Source organism: Rhamphochromis sp. 'chilingali', assembly GCF_963969265.1.
Source record: "Rhamphochromis sp. 'chilingali' genome assembly, chromosome: 21".
Classification (NCBI taxonomy): Eukaryota; Metazoa; Chordata; class Actinopteri; order Cichliformes; family Cichlidae; genus Rhamphochromis; species Rhamphochromis sp. 'chilingali'.
The window spans coordinates 4,299,201-4,320,958 of record NC_137949.1 but is presented as its reverse complement, the minus strand read 5'-3'; the positions used below and the strand labels follow the sequence as shown (position 1 = coordinate 4,320,958).

General features: G+C 38.5%; 2 protein-coding genes across 2 annotated transcripts in view; one reads left to right on the top strand and one right to left on the bottom strand.

Annotated features, from left to right (window-relative positions):
• The window catches only part of ehd4 (EH-domain containing 4), a 37,493-nt gene extending 31,940 nt beyond the window's left edge, over positions 1 to 5,553 (bottom strand). The window contains exon 1 of the mRNA XM_080870518.1: positions 5,090 to 5,553. Within this exon, the coding sequence (XP_080726644.1) occupies positions 5,090 to 5,319 (230 nt within the window). The 5' untranslated portion in view covers positions 5,320 to 5,553. The remainder of the gene's footprint in view (positions 1 to 5,089) is intronic.
• A 1,837-nt stretch (positions 5,554 to 7,390) lies between these two features.
• Positions 7,391 to 21,524, top strand: g2e3 (G2/M-phase specific E3 ubiquitin protein ligase). Its single transcript, XM_080870815.1, has 17 exons — positions 7,391 to 7,537; positions 9,063 to 9,137; positions 9,471 to 9,568; positions 9,996 to 10,097; positions 10,773 to 10,897; positions 12,896 to 13,064; positions 13,879 to 13,985; positions 14,108 to 14,224; positions 15,287 to 15,411; positions 15,595 to 15,688; positions 15,761 to 15,931; positions 16,020 to 16,174; positions 16,271 to 16,455; positions 16,552 to 16,724; positions 17,851 to 17,890; positions 18,136 to 18,307; positions 18,499 to 21,524. The coding sequence occupies exons 2-17, from the start codon at positions 9,080 to 9,082 to the stop codon at positions 18,795 to 18,797; spliced, it is 2,190 nt and encodes a 729-aa protein (XP_080726941.1). The 5' UTR covers positions 7,391 to 7,537; positions 9,063 to 9,079; the 3' UTR covers positions 18,798 to 21,524.
• Positions 21,525 to 21,758: the final 234 nt, after the last annotated feature.

Genomic DNA, 21,758 nt, shown 5'->3' with positions numbered 1-21,758 from the left:
ACATAAACTTTATGTGGTTGAACACACAACTCATGTGGTTCACACAATAATATCACCTTCCAAAAGATTGCATAACACAAGACTTTTTTAAATAAAACAAAGGTTAAAAATGAGTCTACAATTAGCTCAGACAGCTGACAGCTCAAATAAGGGTGTTTTAAGTAATGGTTTATTACCACAACCTTAAATAAAAACATTAATAATTAATGAGACTTCTTTTAGCAGTCTTGTAGGAATGGAGACCCCATTCCTACAAGACTTTAGACCAAAAGACACAATGATGTTTTAGAGAAAGACTTTTTTGCCATGAACTCAATGATTGCTAGAAAGAAGAGTCTAAGTAAATATCAGCAGCTACTGACGTCGCTGTATATAATGATACATCTGTGTTTACCCTATGACAAAAAATTGTTTTAATGGTTAACATTTTATTTGTGAAAGTTAAAGTTAAAGTACGGTTGGCCCAACAGAGCTCTGACTGTGTGTCAGTCGGGCTACAGTCCTGAGAAGAACGCTGGATTGTTACTGTTTTCCTTGAACGATGACAAATATATTGTTAATCTATTTTTTCAAAAACTGTAAAGCTTGGAAATCTTACTATTTTTTCAGGCCTAACAAAGATCTTCTTAATGAGTGCAAAGCCATTTCCTCTCCAGCTTATGGATTATCTGCTTTAAGCTGCACATTTGTGAGTTATAGCAGGGAGTCAAGCATGTCTTACTTGTTGCCTTCCTTTTTAAGAAACCACAGAATCCAGGGTCATATATAGTGATGACGTAACACAATAATCAAATAATTTACCTCTGTGGGAGTAAAGTTTAGGTAGCTGCTCTGCATTGCGTTTGCACATGGTAGAAAATAATAGTGATACTTCTAAACCTCATCAGCCACTTGAATCTAATGAGACTGTCATTTTCAACATCTGCATGTTAAAATCACCTACAATAATTACTTTGTAAGCACAAAATCATATGAAAAGTCTATGAAATCAGATAGAAACTAAGTGCTAAAACAAACAACGTAACAACTAAAACTGTTTTTTGACTTTTCCAAGGCTAATAGTCAGGCTTTCAAACTGTTAGGTCTTGGGTTAATTAATAAGCCAGAGTTTACTGGCTAACAGGGAGAAACCCAATGTTTGATACATTTAATTATGAACTATTGAAAATCAGCTTCACATCGGTCAGACATCAATACCACTATGTAAATTTGTCCCAAAACTGTTCACCCATTATCACTGACTGGGTGTTTAAGAAGAAAAATATTCAGTTTATGATCAGGTTTGTTACAGACAAGAAATAGATAATCACACATTTATGATTCTGAAACAGCACATTTTAACCTTTTTAGTCTTTAAAAAAAAGAGACTAAAAGGGCTAAGTTGATCGTTAAAGCTATTCTTAATTACTTAAACAGCAGTTTGACTTTTAATTTGATGCCAAGGGAAATCCCAGATCTATTGTCACAAAAGCAGGCCATTGGCCAGTTTCTGAGGTTCAGTCACACAGGGCTCTGATCTCTGTAATGGAACAGCTGTGTTTGCACAGACTTTGAAAATAAATCTTTTTCCTTTCCTTTCATCTCAACACTGACCTTGTCTACTTTTCCACTTGCTTTTCCTTATAAAAGAAAAGTGAGAAAGGAAGGAAGAGAGGGAAGATGGCTCTTTCTCGTCATCTCCTGTCTTTGTGGACAGTGCACACTTCAAAGAGTGTGCAAGACCCAAGGATGGAAAACTACCGTGCATGCCCCTATACTGAAATGTCAGAAACGACAGCCCCTTTAATGTTACATGTCACGTGGCCTTACAGTTTAGTCATAATCTTCCCTCATGTTTTCATTCAGCTGCTGATCCACAAGAATTTCCACCTCTAGCTGCAGTTTGAAAAATTGTGGAAGATCCACTCTGATTGTAGTTGTTTATGTGCATTTTTATCTTTGTGCAACTTATGAAAAATGTGAGAAATATCTTTTCTTCTCCTTTCTTGACAACCGCTCATACAGTGTTCTTCAAACTTGGCAGGTAAAATGCCGAGGACCAACGTTAGCACACCGCTGACATATTTTGGCTAAAAGTAATTGTTGCCTGCTGCTTCACTAATTTGTAAGGACAGGTGGACAAATATATTACAGCAGTGGTTGAACATTCATGGATATTAATGCATTCCCAACTCTTCACACAAAGACACCTGGAGATGTTTATAATCTTATTTTGTTAGGCTTTAGTTTCCTATGAAATAATTACTTCTGTCATTCATGCAGAGATTTTGGAGCTTCCACCCATAATCTTCCCATTTCTCCAAGCATTTCCTTATAGCTGTGTAACAGTTACACTGTTTGGTCATTTGTGTTCAGTTAGGAAATTGTGAGTTTTAGTGGGATTATACATTATAGAAAATATGCTAATAGTTATCATCAATTAACATAGATGCAGGTTTGGTCAGATTACTACTACTGTCCAAACAGAATGCACTAAGACCTGTTCGTGTCTATCGAGCCGCCCACTGGGCCACAGCTTACGCCAGGGTTTCAGTTCACCCTTGTGAGACAAGAAGAAGAAGAAAATATGTTGACTCGGCAATTTACTGGCAACATGTTCCCATGATTCAGAGCATTCCGGCGCAAGGTGGAGCTTCGGTTGTGCCCTCACCACCCCCTACCCCACAGACACACACACACACACACATTACTAACTGCCAAAGTTTCTCTGCAGCTTGTGTAAGACTTGAAGGGATTGCAGGTCAAATCTGCTGGTCTGCCTTGTTGCCAAAACAACTGTTTTCACTCATCATTCACTCCTTACTTATTCAGAGTTATGAATGTGCCTTATTTGTTTACATTACATCAATGACGTTCTGAAAAAGGCTCAGACACATTCACACATGAGACCTTCAGTGACAAAATCTGCAGGTGCATGTTGGACTTTCAATTCTTCTGCAGGAAGCCCGGCTGCAAATTCATGGAAACTAATCTAACAGCTTATCCGAGAGGTGGTTAGACTGTTACAACCTTAGTGATTAACTCATTAAGATTAAATATGTCAAAACCCTAAAGAGAAGAAGTAATGCAAAATTCCTTTGGAAAATTGGCCAATCTATTTGGTAATTGCAACATTCATTTCTATTATGGGAAAATGAGACTCTGCTACTTTTGGAAACTGTTTCTGATTCTCAGCAAAGCTTGGGTCATACAGAGAGAACAGGTTCCTGAGCTTTTTTAAGGAATATTGTCCCCACACAGCTCAATACTAAACTACTCTTATTAATGGCATGGTAAGATTAAAAGCAAGCTCACACATAAGGCCCTCTATGGCTAGTTTAAGCTAGTGCTATCAGGGGTGCAGCAGGTAAGACACACAGAAGGAAGTTTGGTTTAATTCCAAAAGCCATTAAAACTTTGTATGAAGTGAAAACTCCACTGATAATGTTGACCTGCATCTTTAACTGAAAATAAATATTAATTGCGCTCACTGTAGTCTTCTTTTAGTAAAGACATTTTTTAAATGTTTTTTAAACCTGTAACTATAGACCTGCTAGTTGGATTGGATTTTATGTGACCAGAATTTACTCTGAGACTGCATTCACTTGTTTGACATGTTACAATTTGCTATGATACATGTTCATGCCTTTTTCATGAACATGGAAGGGCTTTAAATTGACATAATTTCACATGAAGTCCTTCCAGTGTAATAAAAATCACTCCATCAGCACGTGGTCTCCAAGCTGCCTTTTTATTCACACCTAATCATCTGGAAGTTTAACCAGAAAACTGAAAATGTATTATTAAGGTTTATGCAACAGGACAATTCTACTGTCAGTTTGCCCATAAAGAAAAGAACTACAGACTTTTAATCTGGCCCTTACATATTATTTCTTTTGCAGCTAAATTATTTATTGAGCAATTGTCCAATATTGAAGGAGGAACCTAAACTGACAGGGATCCTGAACTGTTCCAGTTAACTTTTACCTTATTCCATGATTGCAGGTTATAGAATTCACACACAGTGTCAAAACATAAACATGATGGCAGTGTAATTACCTGTATTTACCTACTCAGCTGCATGAACCTTTAAATCAAATTTCAGATCGTTTCAGGGTTTAAAAAAAAAATCAAAATCTAATTTTGAAATTGAATTCTAAGGGTGACTTAGTTTCTCCCCTTCCCTAAAATCTTTTAGAGGCACACTTTTTTTCTCTTGCTGTTTGTTTCATTTTACCAGTGAGAGGTAAGGGATAATCCAAAAATGCCATCATCTCCTAGCAGCAGTGCAGTGCAGTTCATGGCACCACTGACAGAAATATTGACTTTTCACTTTGAACACAGTGACATAGCACATGAAAAGGTGACTTGTCATGTTTCCTGCAGGTTTTGCCCATGACACATGCTTATATGTGGTTTTTGGTTTGTTTGGTGATTATTTTTGTACCCTGATGACCTTTAAAAGCAGACTGTATTTTTGGTTCTGTTCCTGATATGATGTCACCCCACTTACATAGCAATTATGTTTACTTTGGCCTATCGCACTTAACTGAGGTGGTCATGTCATTTTTTTTTCTCTGTTTCTGAAATAGTGGAACAGAATAATTTAAACTTCGATTCATTATCTAATAGATTGAAAGGGTTGGCTGTGTTTTCCTTGTGTGTTTGTCCACTCTGACTCTGATGAAGGCACGGTAGTGTTGAAATCTCACTCTGTTTGCATAAGTCACGGCTGTGAATTTAACTTGTGTGCTTCCTGTCATTCATAATGCCACAGCTCACTCCCAATGCCCATGAGCCTTAAGATGTGTTGTTTTCAATAGCATGCCACATATTTTTCACAGTATAGAAAGAAAGGATAGTAAAAGTCACTTCGGCACAAATTTGGGATCCCCACGGAGTTTGTCTTTCAATTATATTTCGAGTTGAGATGAAATCAAACGCGTCTTCAACTGTGATATTTTAACGAGATATGACACGAGGTCCCAACAAATAACATTCAAGTGATGCAACAAAAATAGAGGTGGGCTTTTCCCCCTACATCTAGTACAATTTCCGGCCCTTCCAGCCTCTTCACAGACAAGAACACTAGTCAGTTGTAGGTCAGTACCTGATGAAGGTGGTTTTCCCAGTGGAGTACTGGCCGACCAGCAGTACCATGGGTTTACTCTGGAAGTCAGCAGGCTCTAGGGCCGGGGAGTGGAAGTCATGGAAGAGATAGGTCTCTTCCAGCGGCAGCAGCTTCTTGGTGTAAAGAGTCTGCAGTCCCTCCGTAACGGTCTGGTACATCTCTCCTTCTTTGTTGCTGCCACCCTGCTCCTGTTTGACCCAGCTGAACATGCTTCCCGCTGTGTTCTGTATCCAACTTCCTTGTTTCGATGTTTCCAAATATTGCGGCTGTTTTTGCCTCCTTCTCTGTGAGCTCCGTCCTTAGCCTGAGCGGAGGGAAGTGTGTGTCTGGCTCCAGGGAGTCTCGGCTACTCTCAGTACTGTGCCTCCTCTGTGTGCTGCTCTGGGCGTGTGTTTGTGATGTGGAGGGTGCTGATGTGCTTACCTGGGGGCACCGCCCTTCGCCCCGTGACGACACAGACTCTCTCTCACACACACACACACACAACGCACATACGGGGACGTTTCAAGAATGTTCTGACAGGGTACCACGGGAGGCTCAGCAACAGCACGGGAGTGCTTTCGCCACATCTAGCGGCAAAACTGAATATTTGCTCACAAACAAATCCGGTGCAGACATTAAACACATGGATAGTTTTTTAGGCCCTCATACAGATGTATGACATGAAAGTAAGTAAAAACTAACTGTTGCCTAATTAAGCCACGGATGGAATAGTACGGAAGGTTTAACTTGAACTAAAAGTGCTCATTATGCAGACTTATATAAATGAGAGTAGCGATTAGATCATAATACTGATTCATTAATGTTTCTATTCCTTTAGTAAAGCAACAGGAGATGGTTCTAATGAATTTAAGCTTAATCTGTAATAATGCAGTAACATATATTAGTAGAAGTATAATGATAAGTAGCAAAAGCCAACATACGGTTACTTCAATCAAACTATTGTGAAGTAAAAAACTCAAAGGACAGTAATCAAGTAAATATACTAAGTTACTTTCCACCACTAAACTGTCCTTTAGTGGTGGAAAGTAACTTAGGACAGCGAAGAAAGTGAGACAAGTGCAACAATATATGTTAAATAGTGCCATGAAAAAATATTTGCCTACTTCTTGATTTGTTAGTTTTTTAAAAATATTTGTCGCATTTAAATGTTTCAGATCATAAATTACTTCTACTATTACTACTATTAATAATAATGGTAATAAACAAAGATAAACTGTGTAAATACAGTTTTTGAATGATAATGTGAAAATAGAGCTGTTGTTATAGGGAGATGTTGTCCTGTATCACCCACTATTATTGAAAAACCACCGCAGCATATGTGTTCTATAAGGATTAAATTGCTGGAAGTTAAAATAGCCAAGGGCCAAAACAGAAATTGTCATTTTAGAGATATTTATTTTTTGGATGCTCCTGGTATTGTATAGTTTAAAAGGGTGTACACCTTTCCTTTCAGTGGATCATGCAGTAGCAAAGTTAGACCAAGCACAGTAGCAAATCTAAAAAGAAAAAAATATCACGGTGTTGCAGCCAGTGAAAGTCCAGACATCAACCAGACTGAAATACTGTAGTGAGTTATTAAGAGAGCTATTCATAAAGGAATATCTGTAAACATCAATGAATTGAAGCAACATTTTTTTAAAGAAAAGTTGACTAAAATTCCCCCACAAGTGATGTAGGAGAAAATTGGACAAAAAATCTTCAACCTTCAAGTGACTTATTACTGGCAGAGGTGGTTCCTTAAGTTACTGAATCTTATTAACTTACTTGCTTTTTCACAAACTGTTTCTGCATATTTGCTTAGTGTTTATTAATAAATAATAACACTGTGTATTATGTCATGTTTTGTAGTTCATCTGAGGCTGCATTTACCTAATTTTAAGGCCTGCTAAGAACCATATTATTATTATTATTATTGTTGTTGTTGTTGTTGTTGTTGTTGTTATTCAAAAGTCCAAATAATGAGATCCTGTGTCAAAGTCATAACCTTTAACTCATGTTAATTTTGAAATACCAAGTGTGTATCATGATTACCAAAGTTTCATTTTAATAAAATTCTGAAAACTTTACCTACCTTAAAAATGTAGTTTGTGTATATATTATGGAGACACTGTTTTTAATCAGGATTTATTTCCTCCACATATCTTAGTTTTTCACCATCTGTTGAGATATTTAATATTATTGAGAGCATTATCAACACCAACCATCAGGGGGCGCGCATGTAGGCAAATGAGAACCTAGTGCGAAAAATCATCTAAAGCAAACGAAGAAGAGGCGGAAGCGGAAATAAGGTTCTTTTGTTTTGAAAGAGGGAAATTTAAAAACTCGACGGTGTTAGTCGGAAATAAACAAAAGCATTGGGAGTAAGCCTTCAAAAAACGACAGGAAAATGGACGCAAACTAACACTCTTCGCCCCTGAATGTAAAGTAGGTCACCGGAGAAACATTTTGTAGTGTTTAGGTTGCGTTTGAAACCGAGCCTTTCTTTGATGTCAGCGTCTCAGCTGAACGTGTTCAAACTCCTATTTTCCTTCTTGCACTTAATGTATTTTTCCGACTAAATGTTTACAGATAGGAGTATAATGGAGTAGCTATAACGCAATGTTAGGCATCATGTTAGGAACATTTGGTCGACTGTAGGTCTAACAGAGAGAGCTGTCGATCTTAGCACAACGGAAGCTTTTAGAGCTGCCACAGAAAATAATTTGAATGCTTTTATAGTTAAATACTAATATTAGTTGTAGTTAAGGAAATATCAAAAGAAGAATCTTTCCAGGCATAAAGATTACTTTTTTATTGTTGTTGTTTTTTATTTTTATTTAGCTGATATTATTATGTGTTTTTGTTTTTTTTTTCGGTGTGTGTGTGTAACAAAACAAAACGAGACATCACTGTAAGACTTTCAGGCTCGATTAACCTTATGAGAGGCCGTCAGTGACTTCCGGTATACAACTTTGTTTCTAATAAAGTGAGACCTCTTTGTAAAATGTAAATAAAATCAAAAGAAAATATTATTTTTGCTAAAAAATATACGCTTGTTCAATTCAATTAGTATTTTAACCATATGTATTTTAAAAAAAAAAAAAAAAAGAAGCTTCAAACAGGCTGAATAAAAAATGAAAAATGCAGATTAATCTGAAAGGCTGCCTAAATAATTTAAGAGCATTGTTTCTGCCTAAATAATTGCCTGGAGTTGACACCAGGATGGTTGCTGAAGTGAAATGGATAAAACAGTCCTTTTGCCTGACTAATAAAAACGTGACATATTTTTTGGAAATGTAGGAGCAACTGTAGGCATGTCCTCCCAGGTAACAAAGAAAGAGCACGAAAGCACCTGAAAGGAGGCTTGTTTGTTTTTTAAGCTATTACATCCGTAAAGGCACCATGAATGCTAAAGGATACATTACGTTAAAATAAATAGTGTTGTCTCTTCAATCCTCAGACATTCTAAATGTATTTTATTGTTAAAGTTTACGCTGAGGGGGAGTTTTCTTTTAACTTTCTACTCTTATTTGTTTAATTAAAAAAATATATTTTGTGATGAGTCAAATTGTTCTTGTTATATAATGTAATTTTTGTAATATCATAATGACTTTGCTTGAAATATCTGCATATGTGCAAGTGGTGCAGGCCTTACTCTTAGAGCTTAAACAAATTTGAGCTCTAAATTTTATGTTGAACTTTAGCTTCACTTTCAGTTTAATGACCGTACAGTGACAGGTATTTGGGGCTAGAATATGTCTCTAGATTCATTCCAAATCATTTTTATGAAAAAACTAGTAAAAATGGGAAAGCTTAGGAGTTTATCGTCAACCTGGAATTCTTTTCAGGGAAGTCAAATATGGTCAGGTTGGAAGCATTTGTTCAATAACCCACTGCGTTGTGTAGTGAGCATGTTGTGATGACAGTGTTTGTAAAAGCTCAGTAAATGTGGTCTTTCATTTTCCTGCAGGGTTGATTCACACAAACATGAAGAAAAAGGCAAGGAGGTCGCAGGAGACACACACAAACAGTGTCCAGGAGGAGTGTGAGTGACTTTCACACACAGTTGGAAGTCAATATCTCCTGCTGCTGTTTTTTTTGTTGACAAATGTGTATTTAAACCACCTTTTGACTGCTAATTCCAGCCATTGTGTGTTGTGTGTTAGGCTTGACTTTTCAGCTCTGTTGTGTTGTCGCTGTGGTTTTATATATAGTGCTCTTACTGTTAAAAAAAGAAAATCAGCAACTAAAGCTATATCTTCACATTTCTCCTTACATACGTTAAAACCTTAATGAGTGTTTATGATGATGTCTTTTGGGGCCTTGAGAAAGCTTTTTTAGTTGAATGAAGGTTTGCATATTTTGTGTGTATCTGCAGGCTGTGCTTTGTGTAGGTGCAGTGATGATGACCCAGCCATGTTTGGGGAGAAAGTCACACTCAAAGAACATAAACTCTCTGTCCACTACTTCTGCTTGGTAAGACAACGCCTGCAAGTATTTCTGTTTTCACAGGAATATGTATTTTTCAGCCTTCAAGCATATTTTATTGAGACTTGCTTTACAAGTGCCTGACCAACAGTTATAGCATTAAAAATATTCTTTCTGAAAGACTTGTACAAACCAAGTCACAATCAATCGAATATAAAAATAAATAAATAAAACAAGCAAACAAAGAAGGAAATGATTTATTCTATGACCTCATTATGATTTAAGTGAATTTATTTGGTGGTAAATATTAGAGGAGGGAGCACAGTCACCACAGAACAAGAGGGCTCATGGTTTGTATTTTTCTGTCCCACAAATAAAGTGACAATGATGTATTTTCTTAGATTAAAAATGCTTTAAAAGGGTCTGTTTGTTAAGAGTGTGTCTTAATAATATTGTAAGCATGTGTTTGTCTCAGCTAACATCTTGTGGAGTTTATCAGCGAGGAGAGGAAGACGAAGGCATCTTCGGTTTCCTGGTGGAGGACATCAAACAGGAGGCCCGCCGGTCAGCTCGACTGGTGAGCAGTTCAATATTATTACCTTGCATATATTAAGAGCTCTACAGTATCTCACAAAAGTGAGTACACCCCTCACACTGCATACAATGGGTCTGCATGGCACAAGAAAGCCCACAAACAGTTTGCTAAAGACAAGCAGACTAAAGACATGGACTACTGGAATTACGTCCTGTGGTGTGATGAGACCAAGATGAACTTATTTGGTTCAGATGATATTAAGCATGTGTGGTGGCAACCAGGTGAGGAGCACAAAGACAGATGTGTCTTGCCTACAGTCAAGCATGGTGGTGGGAATGTCACGGTTTGGGGCTGCCGGCACAGGGGAAAAAATGGTGGCCACAAAAAATATTGACACGTTGGACACAATTTGGACATTTTCATTTAAGGGCGTACTCGTCTTTGTTGCCAGCAGTTTAGACATCAAATTTATACTGTTATATTATATCAAAGTGTCATATCTTCAGTGTTGTCCCTTGAAAAATTATAATAAAATATTTCTTAAAAAGTGAGGGGTGTGCTCACTTTTGTGAGATACTGTAGAGCAAATACAACAAATAAGATCCCAACACCCTTCTACATTTGGTCAACAGCAAATCCTCTAGGTGTGATTTGTGATTGAAGTGTGCGGGCCTGTTTGTATTTACTGTTTCCTTGTGTGCTGTATATGTGTCTCAGACATGTTTTGGCTGTAAGAAGAAGGGAGCATGTGTCGGCTGTAATGTCAGGAGCTGTAGGAAGATGGTTCACTTCCCCTGTGGGAGGAAGCAAATGTTTGTCTCCCAGTTCACTGGACTCTTCCCGTGAGTGCTGACAACACATTAAATTCTTTAATTGTATTTGTAGGTTGGTTAAAGGCATAAAGCACTGTTTGCTAACATGAAATACTCCTGCTGTGGCCAAACGGTAGTCATAAAAGATATACACAAGCTGATTTTTCAGTGTTTGCCACACATAGGCTTTACATGCATGGGTGTTAGTTTCTTTCTATGTCGCCCTAGTATGACAAACATACTAGGGCAACATACTAAGATTTGTCATGGATGCAACCCACATTCTCATCTCTACTGCTTAATCCACAAATGCATTTTGCTTACAAATGTGGCAACATTTAAGAGAAAATAAACAGACTTTCCAGTGGTATAAAATTTATTGCCAACAAACATTGTTACAGCAAAGAAACAACTGACCAAAAGCAAGTTACTTTGTGTGCTAAGGTACATATAGGGTTCTGGGCAGTAACTTAGCTTTTTGTAGGACTGCTCTCTTCTGGACAGAATCATCTGATGTTGTGCTGGGAATCTGCAGGAGCCACTCTTCCAGTTTTGGGGTTATAGCTGCTAATGGTGGTGGTCAGAGGGCCCGGTGGCGCCAGTGTCCGGCAGCCTCGCCTCTGTCAGTGCGCCCCAGGGTGGCTGTGGCTACAATGTAGCTTGCCATCACCAGTGTGTGAATGTGTGTGTGAATGGGTGGATGACTGGAAATGTAAAGCGCTTTGGGGTCCATAGGGACTAGTAAAGCGCTATATAAATACAGGTCATTTAGGCCATTTAATGCTCCTGATTACTGATCTCAGCTCATCTTCGGGGGTCATCTTCTTAGATTGTGGGTCTGACACTCACTAATCTCTGCCCTTCCTCTTTCCATTGCTCACAGAGCCTCAATGATGGAGCACCTGTCTTACCTTCTGAAGGTATTTGACTTGTTGACATTCAGGCATCTTTATCATTTTTCCTTTACCCTGTGGGACACCTAGGTACTTTGGTTGTCCAGTATATCTTTTAGTCTGACTTCTGGTGGCTCCATCCCTTTAGTTCGAATCACCTCGCCTCTATGAAACCATTTGACCACACTGGGAATGTCTTCTGGTGTTATTTCCAGTGCCTACTCATCTTGTCATGATGTGGAGAGGCTGGATGAATGAGTATTTGCTGTTAGCAGCCCATTTATTTTTGTTGCAAGGTGGTCATGGAGTGCATTTAGCTTCTTCAGCCAGTAGGCATGGCTCGTGTCAGGTCTTCATGGTGTACAGCTCTTCATTCCAGAGACTCATTGTTGGATGTCTGTCTTTGACTGGCTGTTGACTGGCTCTTGTTCTAGAAAGCTATGGTCTGCTCTGAGTTCCACCAGGCACTTGGCTCTTTCTCCAAAATGTTCTTCCAGTATTGCTTAGTTTCAGCTCTCGGTGGGTCTCCTCCTGTGCTATTATTTCTTTGAAGCTGATAGTACATCGTGGATCTTTCTTTGGAGAACACACCATTTATTTTCTTGGCCTATTACTTTGTTGCCTCATCAGTTCTATGGTTAGACCTACTCCAGCTACACCATCTCAGTCTGCATCTAGAAGTGGTAATCCTTACTCTGTTGCTGCAGCAGATCCACAGATGTGATTTAAGAGTGGAGTCTGTCAGAGAGGCAGGTGAAACTGTTATTCATTTATCACCAAGTACTTTGGGAGTGATGTATCTGTAAAGAAAAAATTAAGAAGTAGATGTACCTCTTCTTTGTGAACCCATAAAAAACTGTTTCTGCCACAAAAAGAATCTAATTCTACTGAAAACTGAATTACAAAAATGTCCAAACTATCATAGAATTTAAAACTTAAATTCTTAAAACTTAAATAAACTGCTGTAAAATGCTGTCAAAGTTCAGCTTCAATAGTGTTGGTTCCTTTTAAAAAGTATATGCACCAAATTGCAGAGAAATTGCAAAACTCTTCCAAGCTGCAGCTGCATAAAACTGCTAAACTATAATACTGTAAATATAAAAGATAGTAACTGCCCCTCTGTCTGTGTGTCCAGATCTTACTGTCCAGATCATAGTCCCTCCCAGTCTCTGTGTACTGGGTTAGACATCAGTCTGCCTCGATCCTGCTCCATCTGTCTGGACTCTATTGATCCCGTTTTGTCTTACTCCATCCTCAAGTGTCCATCCTGCCATACCAGCTGGTTCCACAGAGACTGTGTGCAGGTACCATGAGTGTGCAGAGAGCCCTGATTTTATATGTTGGGTTGGCTATTTAGTACTATTTAGAAAGGTTTACAGGAAATGCAGCTCGACTTTGCTTTCATGGGAGCTGAATGTTTTGAAATATTCCCTGAATATGTGGTCCTGCATTTTTTTTAATGGTTTATATGGCTGTCCTGCATACTGGACTCTGCTGAATTGATTATCTGCAGTTCTACCACCAAACTGTGTCCATTCAGTTTGAGAAGATTAAATTCATTTTTTACACTCCATATTACAGTGGTCCCTTGTTTATTGTGGGAGTTACATTCCAAAAATGTGAAATCCACGAAGTAGCAAACTTAATTTTTTACAATTATTATAGATGTTTTAAGGCTGTAAAATCCCTCACTACACGCTTTATACATTTTTCTCAGACAGGCATGAACATTTTCATACTTGTATCTTTTGTTTAAACACTCTCAAAGTTCAAACCTTCGTAGAAAAATAAGTCCAGTATTATAGAATGAAACCAAAGGCACCCGCGGCTGCCTTGGACAGTGTAAAATGTTTCGTCGACGTGTAAATTTGACAAGCTGAATGCATTCTGTACTGTACAGGAGACACTGCACAAGATTGATTGACAATGTTCTACAGCCAATCAGGATGCAGAACACAATGCGCTGTATGGAAAATTGCTCAAAAAAAATCTGCGAAACAGCAAGGCCCCGAAAGGTGAACCGCGTTATAGCAAGGGACCACTGTATATAAAAAGTACAATGCATGTGTAACTTTTTGTATTTCTGTGTATTTTTATTGGCGTGTGTCTGTGTGTTAGCGTCAGGCCCACAGTGCAGGCCTGTTCTTCTTTAGATGTACCCTGTGTAACAACAAGGAAAACTTCCAGGAGGAAATGCTCAGAATGGGAATATACATCCCAGAGAGGTAACCTTAAATTATATCTGCAGCGTTTCAGCACTTGTTTGTCCAGGAAAAACTGTTATTTGCTTTGGTTTGTTTTTGTTTTTTGCCCCCCCACCTGAACCCTTTGTCTGGGCTTCCTGCAGAGATGCCTCGTGGGAGTTGGAGGCAAATGCATATGCAGAACTGTTGGAGGTTTACAAACGCTGTGACGCTCTCACCTGCCTCTGCAACAATGGTTGTACACACTCTGCCAAGAGCGGGTATGGCATTTATATTTTTCTTTCATTAGTTTACAGATTTGTATCTTTCGTATCTAAGGATGCTTGTAAAAACAACATTTTCTGTATATTAGTAATGTATGCACATTACTAATATGTATTCCAAATATATATGCATATATATGTGTGTGTGTGTGTGTGTGTGTGTGTGTGTGTGTGTGTGTGTGTGTGTGTGTGTGTGTGTGTGTGTGTGTGCGCGTGTTTATACATATATGTCAAATATACAGCGGTCAGCAGTTTGAATAATGTGCAAAAGGAATAGCAATATGAATGGACTGTATGTAATGGACTGTATAGTGTTGAAGTTCCGGTAGATGAGGGTGAGGTGTCTATGAATGTCACTGTTCAGCAAGCGTTATTACATTAATAAAGTTTGGCCTATTTGAATTAAAGAAATACAGACTCTTAAGTTAGCAGAGTTTCTTAAGGTTAATATCAGTACATAAGTGGAGAAACTATTGAAATCCATCAGATTTCAATAGTTTTTCCATTCAATTAATGTTCAGACTTATTGGAGACAGTTTCAGATTTGCTCCTTTAAGTGGTGTCTAACAGTCTGAGATTAAGAAACAAGAAAAGAATAAAAACTAAGTACAAAAAAGTATTTGTTTTAAGGTCATACGTTATTTCTTATAGAACATTAAAAATGTTGTAAAATTGTTTAGAGCCAACAGGAAAAATAGTCAAGAAGTGAAGTTGCGTCTAAGGATCTATATTTATAACTGCTGTTTATCAAATAAAGACATTAGTTACTGTTAAAAAAAAAACTTAAAATCCTTTAAACAACAGAACCACATTAGCACAGGGGCAGCTGTTTGTGTGCTAATGCTGTGCTTTACATTATGTAAGGCATCAAGACTGGCAAAGTGTAGCAATAAAATGAGTGGAATAAAAAAATTCAGTGCTGTTGTCTCAGCGGAGCAGATCTTAGTTTCCTCAGCTGTGTGAAGCATAATCATTAGTGATATTTCTCTGGCTTTCGTCATCTAGAGATTAGGAAATATTATGGGAATCACTTTATAATTCTGTTTTTGTGTTTCTCAGATGGTTTGAGGTGATCCGCTGCCGACTGTGTGGCTCTAGAGGGACTCACAGGAAATGTTCGGGACTAAAGTTGGACACTAAAGACTGGGCCTGCACTGACTGCACACAAGCGACAGATGGGAAAGGTATGGGTGGTTAATGATGGCTGGTTCCATGTTTGTAAAACACTGGCTAATCCTACCTTTTCCATTTTTTTTCATATTTGACAACGTCTGAGACAACATGTCACTCAGCTCTGCCTCCTCTTTGCTTTATAAATTGATGGAGAGATGACTAAACACTCTGAACCGTGTTACCTTGTTCTCCAGCCTCCCTTGTTAGGTCTCCTCAGGGAGGTCCGAGGAGAAGTCTGCTGTCCAAACGCCACAGGCCTTCAGTTCACTCCTCCATCAGCTGTAAAAGGTACAAGTTAACCTGCCAGTACCTCATCGAGGATGCAGGATTTGTTCTTAATTGTCACTCTCTGTCTCTTAGACCATCTTTACCCGAAAGATCTGGATCGCCTGAAGAGCTCCTGCAGTCTTTGGTCCCTCAGCTTCATCCCCCAAGTGTCCAGGTGGAGGTGATCGGGGACCAGGCTCTGTCAGCTGGTCTCGACTTAGTCAGGAGGGCTGATTTTGACCCCACACAAACCCTGTCTGTCAGGTCAGTGGCGAAAAGCTTTCCTGAGTTGTGCTTGTTGTTTAGACTTTTTGCTATTTGTCTTCTTTACTGTGGGATGTTATTTGTCCAGGTTCAAAGACATAGATCAGACTCCCCTTCCCAACAACCTCTGGGACAGTGACACAGCCAAGGAGTACTTCCTGAAGCTGCTGATGCAGCAGATACAGGAGTGTGTAGTGTTCGAGGGCCCAGATGGATCCAAAAACTTGGCGCTGGACTCAGAAGGTACTTCCAAAGCTTATTTTTGTGTTATAAAGCCATTATGCAGTTGTATGTAAATGAAAAATTTGAACAAAGACACTGACTGTGTATGTTATTCAGCTCTGCGTGAGGACCTTTATTTTGATGTCGGCTGCCTGCTGGCCCTCTCTCTGGTCCATGGTGGTCCACCTGTTGGCTTCTTCTCGCGTGCTCTCTATCAGTGTCTATTCAACTACCCAGCCAACCGTCCCCTCAATGTCACACATATGACCCCTGACACACACTTCACCCACCAGGTCACCAGGGTAAGAACAAGACAAACTTTCATGGAAGGCACAGTGGCTAAAAACGTATAAAATAAAATTATAGGTAGTTTTAAAATAGAGATCGAATCATTTCAGATCACAGAGGCAGAGTCTTTAGAAGAGCTAAAAGAAGTCATGGCAGTCAGCTGGGAGTACCTGGAACTAGCTGGCTGTAATCGACCAATCAGCAGCCTGAAGGAGAGAGAGGCTCTGGTGGAGGATTTGGTGAGCTTCACCATAATCACCAGGATGCAGCTGCCACTGCAGAGGTAAGATAAATAAACATGGAAGTACAGTAGATGGCTGTTTTCCTGCATGCACTGCAGTCCTGATCTTTTCTGAATGTCACCTAATAGAGGTGCCCATAAATGTGTATGAAATCAGTCTTAAATAGTTATAGCAGCACCCTAGTGCATGGCCCGTGTGATGTTTAATCGCTCCCGTGTAAGAAAAGTGAAGGTAATTCTCCAGCAAAGTCAGCGTAAGCATGCCAGGACCCCGTGTGCTTTATCCTAGAGGAGAAAGGGCTGCTGTGGCTTGAACTGGTGCTTATGTTATTTAGACCGTTGTTCTGAATATAAGACGCAGAGTATAAAATGACCCCGGTTTTCTTTATGGACAGCTAAAACTCCATCACTGAATATAAATAAAGAAAACAAAGAAAACAACAAAAGCTTGTCAAAATATAATTCTCCTTTTCTAATTTACAAAAATATTACCACTATGGTTATCAGAGGTGTACTGCTTTAAGTCATTAAATGTAATTAAACCTATTCTTTGAATGTGACCTCAATCAGACCTACTCTCATTAAGGAGAATCCTAATCCATCCATCTCTACAGTAACACACAAATATTATTTTCCATTTATATATTAAACTTTGTTACATACAACTCTGGGCAGATGGTGGTGCAATAGTTCGCACTTTTACTCACAGGCAAGAAGGTCCTGAGTGTTATTGATCTTAGTCATTTGTTATTTTATGAATAAATACTAAATGAGTTGGGGAAGCAATGCTTAAGTGGAAACTGATGTTGCCGTACACACAAAGATTACTAGTCTCATCCTCACAGTGGAAAATCCAGTTATTAATTTAACACAGTTATGAGATCAGTACTTGGTATCAGCAGATGCATAAAACCAAGACATCGTAGCATATTAGAACGGGAAAAGCCTGGATTGGTGCATCCTAGTTACTAATTGTAGTCCTAATAGTAAAAGAAACCAAATTAAACAACACTTCCTTATAACAGCACCTGCTGATCTTCTTTAGGTGTCTTATTTTGTATTTTTTAAGATATGCTTTTTCCATTGTAATGATTGTGGTGATAACTCTCCTGTTTTCCTTGGTCTTTCTTGTATTTTCAGTGTTTACTTTGCTTATTTTCATCCTCAGGTTTCGGGAAGGTCTACAGACTTTGGGTGTCTTTGATCAGGTGACTGAAGTTTGAAAAGAAATTTACCCTTTTCTAAATCAGTTCAAAAATGTCTCAGAGCTGTTTGTAACCCTGTTAACACAAATGGGAATATTTGATGGGAAAACAAAGACTAAGTGACTTAAACTGGACTGATTAATATAAAAAGCAGCAATTAATGTTATTAAACATCAAGATAAAGTATTCAGAAGTTGAAATGAAGAAAAGTGAAGCTAAAAACTCTAATTACATTGTACTATGATCAGGTTCAGCTCTTCCCATCTGTCTTCTGTGGAGTTTTCTGCGAAGCTGGTGATCATCTCACAGCTCAGAAGATTGGTCAGCTCTTCACCATCAACTTCTCTGAGCAGGAGGAAAAATTGAAACGAGAGACGCCCGTTGTCACCTTCTGGAGGCACTTCCTGCTTGAGTGTGAAGGTGAAATGTTAATCCTATTTTTTATTATTATAAATAAAAAATATTGCATTAGGATGGATAAAAGTGGTAGTGGGTCCTTTTCTAACTCTCTGTTTTATGTGTTGATACGTTTTCCCAAAGTGTCCCACAGAAATGATGATGATAATATTTATGCTCTAAAATGTTTATACTCCCTTTCTGTTTTTCCTCAGTTGGAAGGAGCTCCATCTCCCTTCAGGATCTCCTTCGCTTTGCCACAGGAAGTGCCAAGCAACAAGCTGTCAGTGCCGTCTCTTCTCCCTCCATCTCCTTCCTCCATCCTCTCACACCCTCCCCATTAGGATTCAAAGAAGGGAGAGGTGTGGACTGGAGGGATGAGGGACTCTTCCCTCAGAGTGAGCCTGAGTCCAAACACCTCCTCCTACCCATCACTTCCTCCTACCAGGCTTTTAAAAGCTCCATGGAGCAGGCCATCAGCCACCATGTGCACCTTCTCCCCTCAGATGGTTAAAGAAGTAGGTGGGGTTGGCTCTGGTCTGGTTTGGGATCTGTGTTTGAAGATAAACTCTGATTGTTTTTTTGTTTTTTTCCAAGGGGTTTCTTTGTGATTGACAGAGAGAAATTTGGGCAATGTACGCATTTAAAACATAATGAACAAGGTTTTTTGATGTTTTGTTAAAGAAATCACTATTTGCTTCAGCAAGAAAAACTTTCAGTATCGTAGCTGGTTGAGTGGTATTGTTTACAGATACCATGACACGGTATTAATGTGTAGACCTTAGTGTTTTCTATATCATTTATACTGAGTTAGCTGGTGTTGTATACCTAGAGGACCGACAGTGTTACGTAATACTCTTCTTTTTTCTGACATATGTATAATATTCTTTAGTAGAATGCTAGCGCAGCATGCCTTCACAAGCTCGGAAGAGTGCAAACTCACAAGCACTAGGCGATTCCTGTCAATAGGCTTCTTGGAGTTGGCTGATAAGAAGAAAGAATGTTCTGTATGTTCTTTTGAAGATGTAAATCTAGATGCAAATATCCATCCTTTTATCTATTTACTTAACTGCTTAAACAAGCACGGAATATGAATTGAACCACAAACCCTTTCCTTCTTGTGGCGCTCTGCTCCAAGCTCAAAGGTTCCTGCTGAGGATCCAAGCTGTTAAACGCCTCACAAATAGTTTGATCTTGACGGCAGCATCCGTGGATCAGTCCTGACTTGAAGCTGTCAGCGACGGGTGTTTGGGTACATTGAAATTTTGTCCTTTCGAAAAAGCTAGACTTCAATATTAAAACACTTCTTGAAGGCTGTAGTTACCTGAAGTGAAGCTACTATCGTATCTCTGTTATTACAACCTTGCAAACACATTCTGAGTCATGAGAGTGGTGCATTATTGTTGTTGTTTGTTTGTTTGTTTTTATCTATGTTTCTTTTACAATAACACATTTGACCAAATAGGCTTCAGTTCATTTTTAATGCTTGTCTCTCCATAGAGCTTGTCTCTCTTTTGATTGTATCCCAGTATATCTTAAATACATTTATGCTTATGGTGATTGAGGATTTTGTACATATTGTTTGTAGTTGCCTAATGATTAATCCTGCCTCATGTGTTGTTTTTCTGGGTTTGGAAGTGTGGGGAGATTTTTTTTGGGGGGGAGGGGGGCATTTTAGAGACAGAAAACATTGATGGCCAAAACGTAGCCCCTCATCCTGGAATTGTCCTTGGAATCCATTTAGCATTAAAAGGTCTTCAACCGTCGTCACTTTCTGTTATGTAATCTCAACATCTTTTGTGATACGGTGCTGATTTTGTAACCTTGACTTTTAGTTCAGTCATACTTTACTGTACATATTTTTCAAAAACCTCTTTTAACGAGCTGTCCTTGCTTTCCTTGTACTTTGTTCATATTTGCAGATATAAAGATAAAAAAAAAAAAACTCTGTAATCATTATATTTTATCCAAATGTAAACAAACAAGGGGTCTATGTGTTGACATTAAATGATGTTTCGGAAGTGAAATTAACTTTACTGATTTAATATTCTCAGTGATAAACAGATTTTTTTTTTCTGTGTTGTGTCAGCTATTAAGCTAGCAATGTAAACAGAGTTGGCAGCAGATTAGGATCAAGCATAACACTTAACATTTCATTTCTGTATGAGAATCTGAATACATTTGTCAGTGGCATATTTTGCACTGCTGTAACTTTACAACAGGACTTGTAGAAGAAAGTAGAAATGTACAAACTTTTACGCTCATTAAATTGAAACTACATTGTCATTTCAATTTCATTCATAATTTTGGCCTATAGCTTCAAAAAAAGCTAATTTTCATTTAAATAAGATGCCCAGAAAGCTGCAGAAGAAGAAATGTTAGCTGGAGCTTTGCCAAATAAGGAGAACTGTGGCTTTCCTGCAACTTTTTACCTTAGTGTCCTGTTTATCACACATAATAAAAAGCATTTACTGTCTGGTTGTGGTGCTCTTTGTGATAGGGCAGCATTTTTTTATTTTTTTTTTTACTTCAACTTCTTAACACATTGGGTTTTTCTCAAAACGAACCCAACAACAGCAGTGCATTTTGTGATGAAATAAATTGTGCCGTCCTTATAGCAAATTTGGTTTTCCACTTGCGGTGGAGGGTGAAGCAGCGCACAGTTAGATTAAGACTTGCTCGTTTATCAAGGCAGTTCATAAATATGTAAGCTATAGTTTAGATGTGTAAAATGTGTTAATTTCATTTGGTTTAAGTGTTTGTGTATAGGCAAATGTTTGTCATGCTGAGGGCAAACTGCAGTTTCTGTTTGTAGAGTTCAAAAAACTGTTGTTGATTCATTCTGATGATATCGTATTTTTGTGTCTGTAAATTCAAACTGGGTCCTTATGCTGCTAATGTCATTTGAAGTTTAAACTGGTGTTAGGCAGCCATTCTTCCATAGCATGAACAACAGTAATATTCTAAGGCAGTTTTGGACTAGTAATATTAGTTTTTGAATTATTGTTAGTTTTAGAAATTTCAGGTATTTTTTAACTGCTTTCATATGCAATCATTCAGGGTGTTTATTTTGATTGAAGTGCTGATTGCTGCCCACAGCATCGTGTTTTGGAATACGGTTTTAAGGGTTTAAAAGCATTACAAGGTGAAAAGAAATGGCACTTGTGTATCATTCTTACATCTACTTGTATGACCAGGGCCTTCTTAAATAAACCGGACACGAGTGAACAAAGGTGACTAAATCTGCAGTCTCCATGAAACTTTTCAACTCATATACTCTTTCACCAGTCTGCAAATAAATACTGTGATGGCGGTCAGACCCACACCAGGTCCTGAGTTTGATATGTAATGAATCTCCACCAGGAGGTAATGTGGCAGATACCCACAAAGAAAAATTGGTATGGCCCGGATCTGGCCCACACAATATGCTTACACATGGCCCACCTACCGCGAAGAATGACGGCCCTTTGGTGGC

What these genes read in the sequence shown, in the direction of transcription:
- g2e3 (XM_080870815.1), top strand. Translation starts at nt 9,080, where the DNA reads ATGAAGAAAAAGGCAAGGAGGTCGCAGGAGACACACACAAACAGTGTC. An exon ending in ACAAGCGACAGATGGGAAAG is followed by an intron (nt 15,412 to 15,594) that starts GTATGGGTGGTT and finishes CTTGTTCTCCAG; the next exon opens with CCTCCCTTGTTAGGTCTCCT. An exon ending in TCCTCCATCAGCTGTAAAAG is followed by an intron (nt 15,689 to 15,760) that starts GTACAAGTTAAC and finishes TCTGTCTCTTAG; the next exon opens with ACCATCTTTACCCGAAAGAT.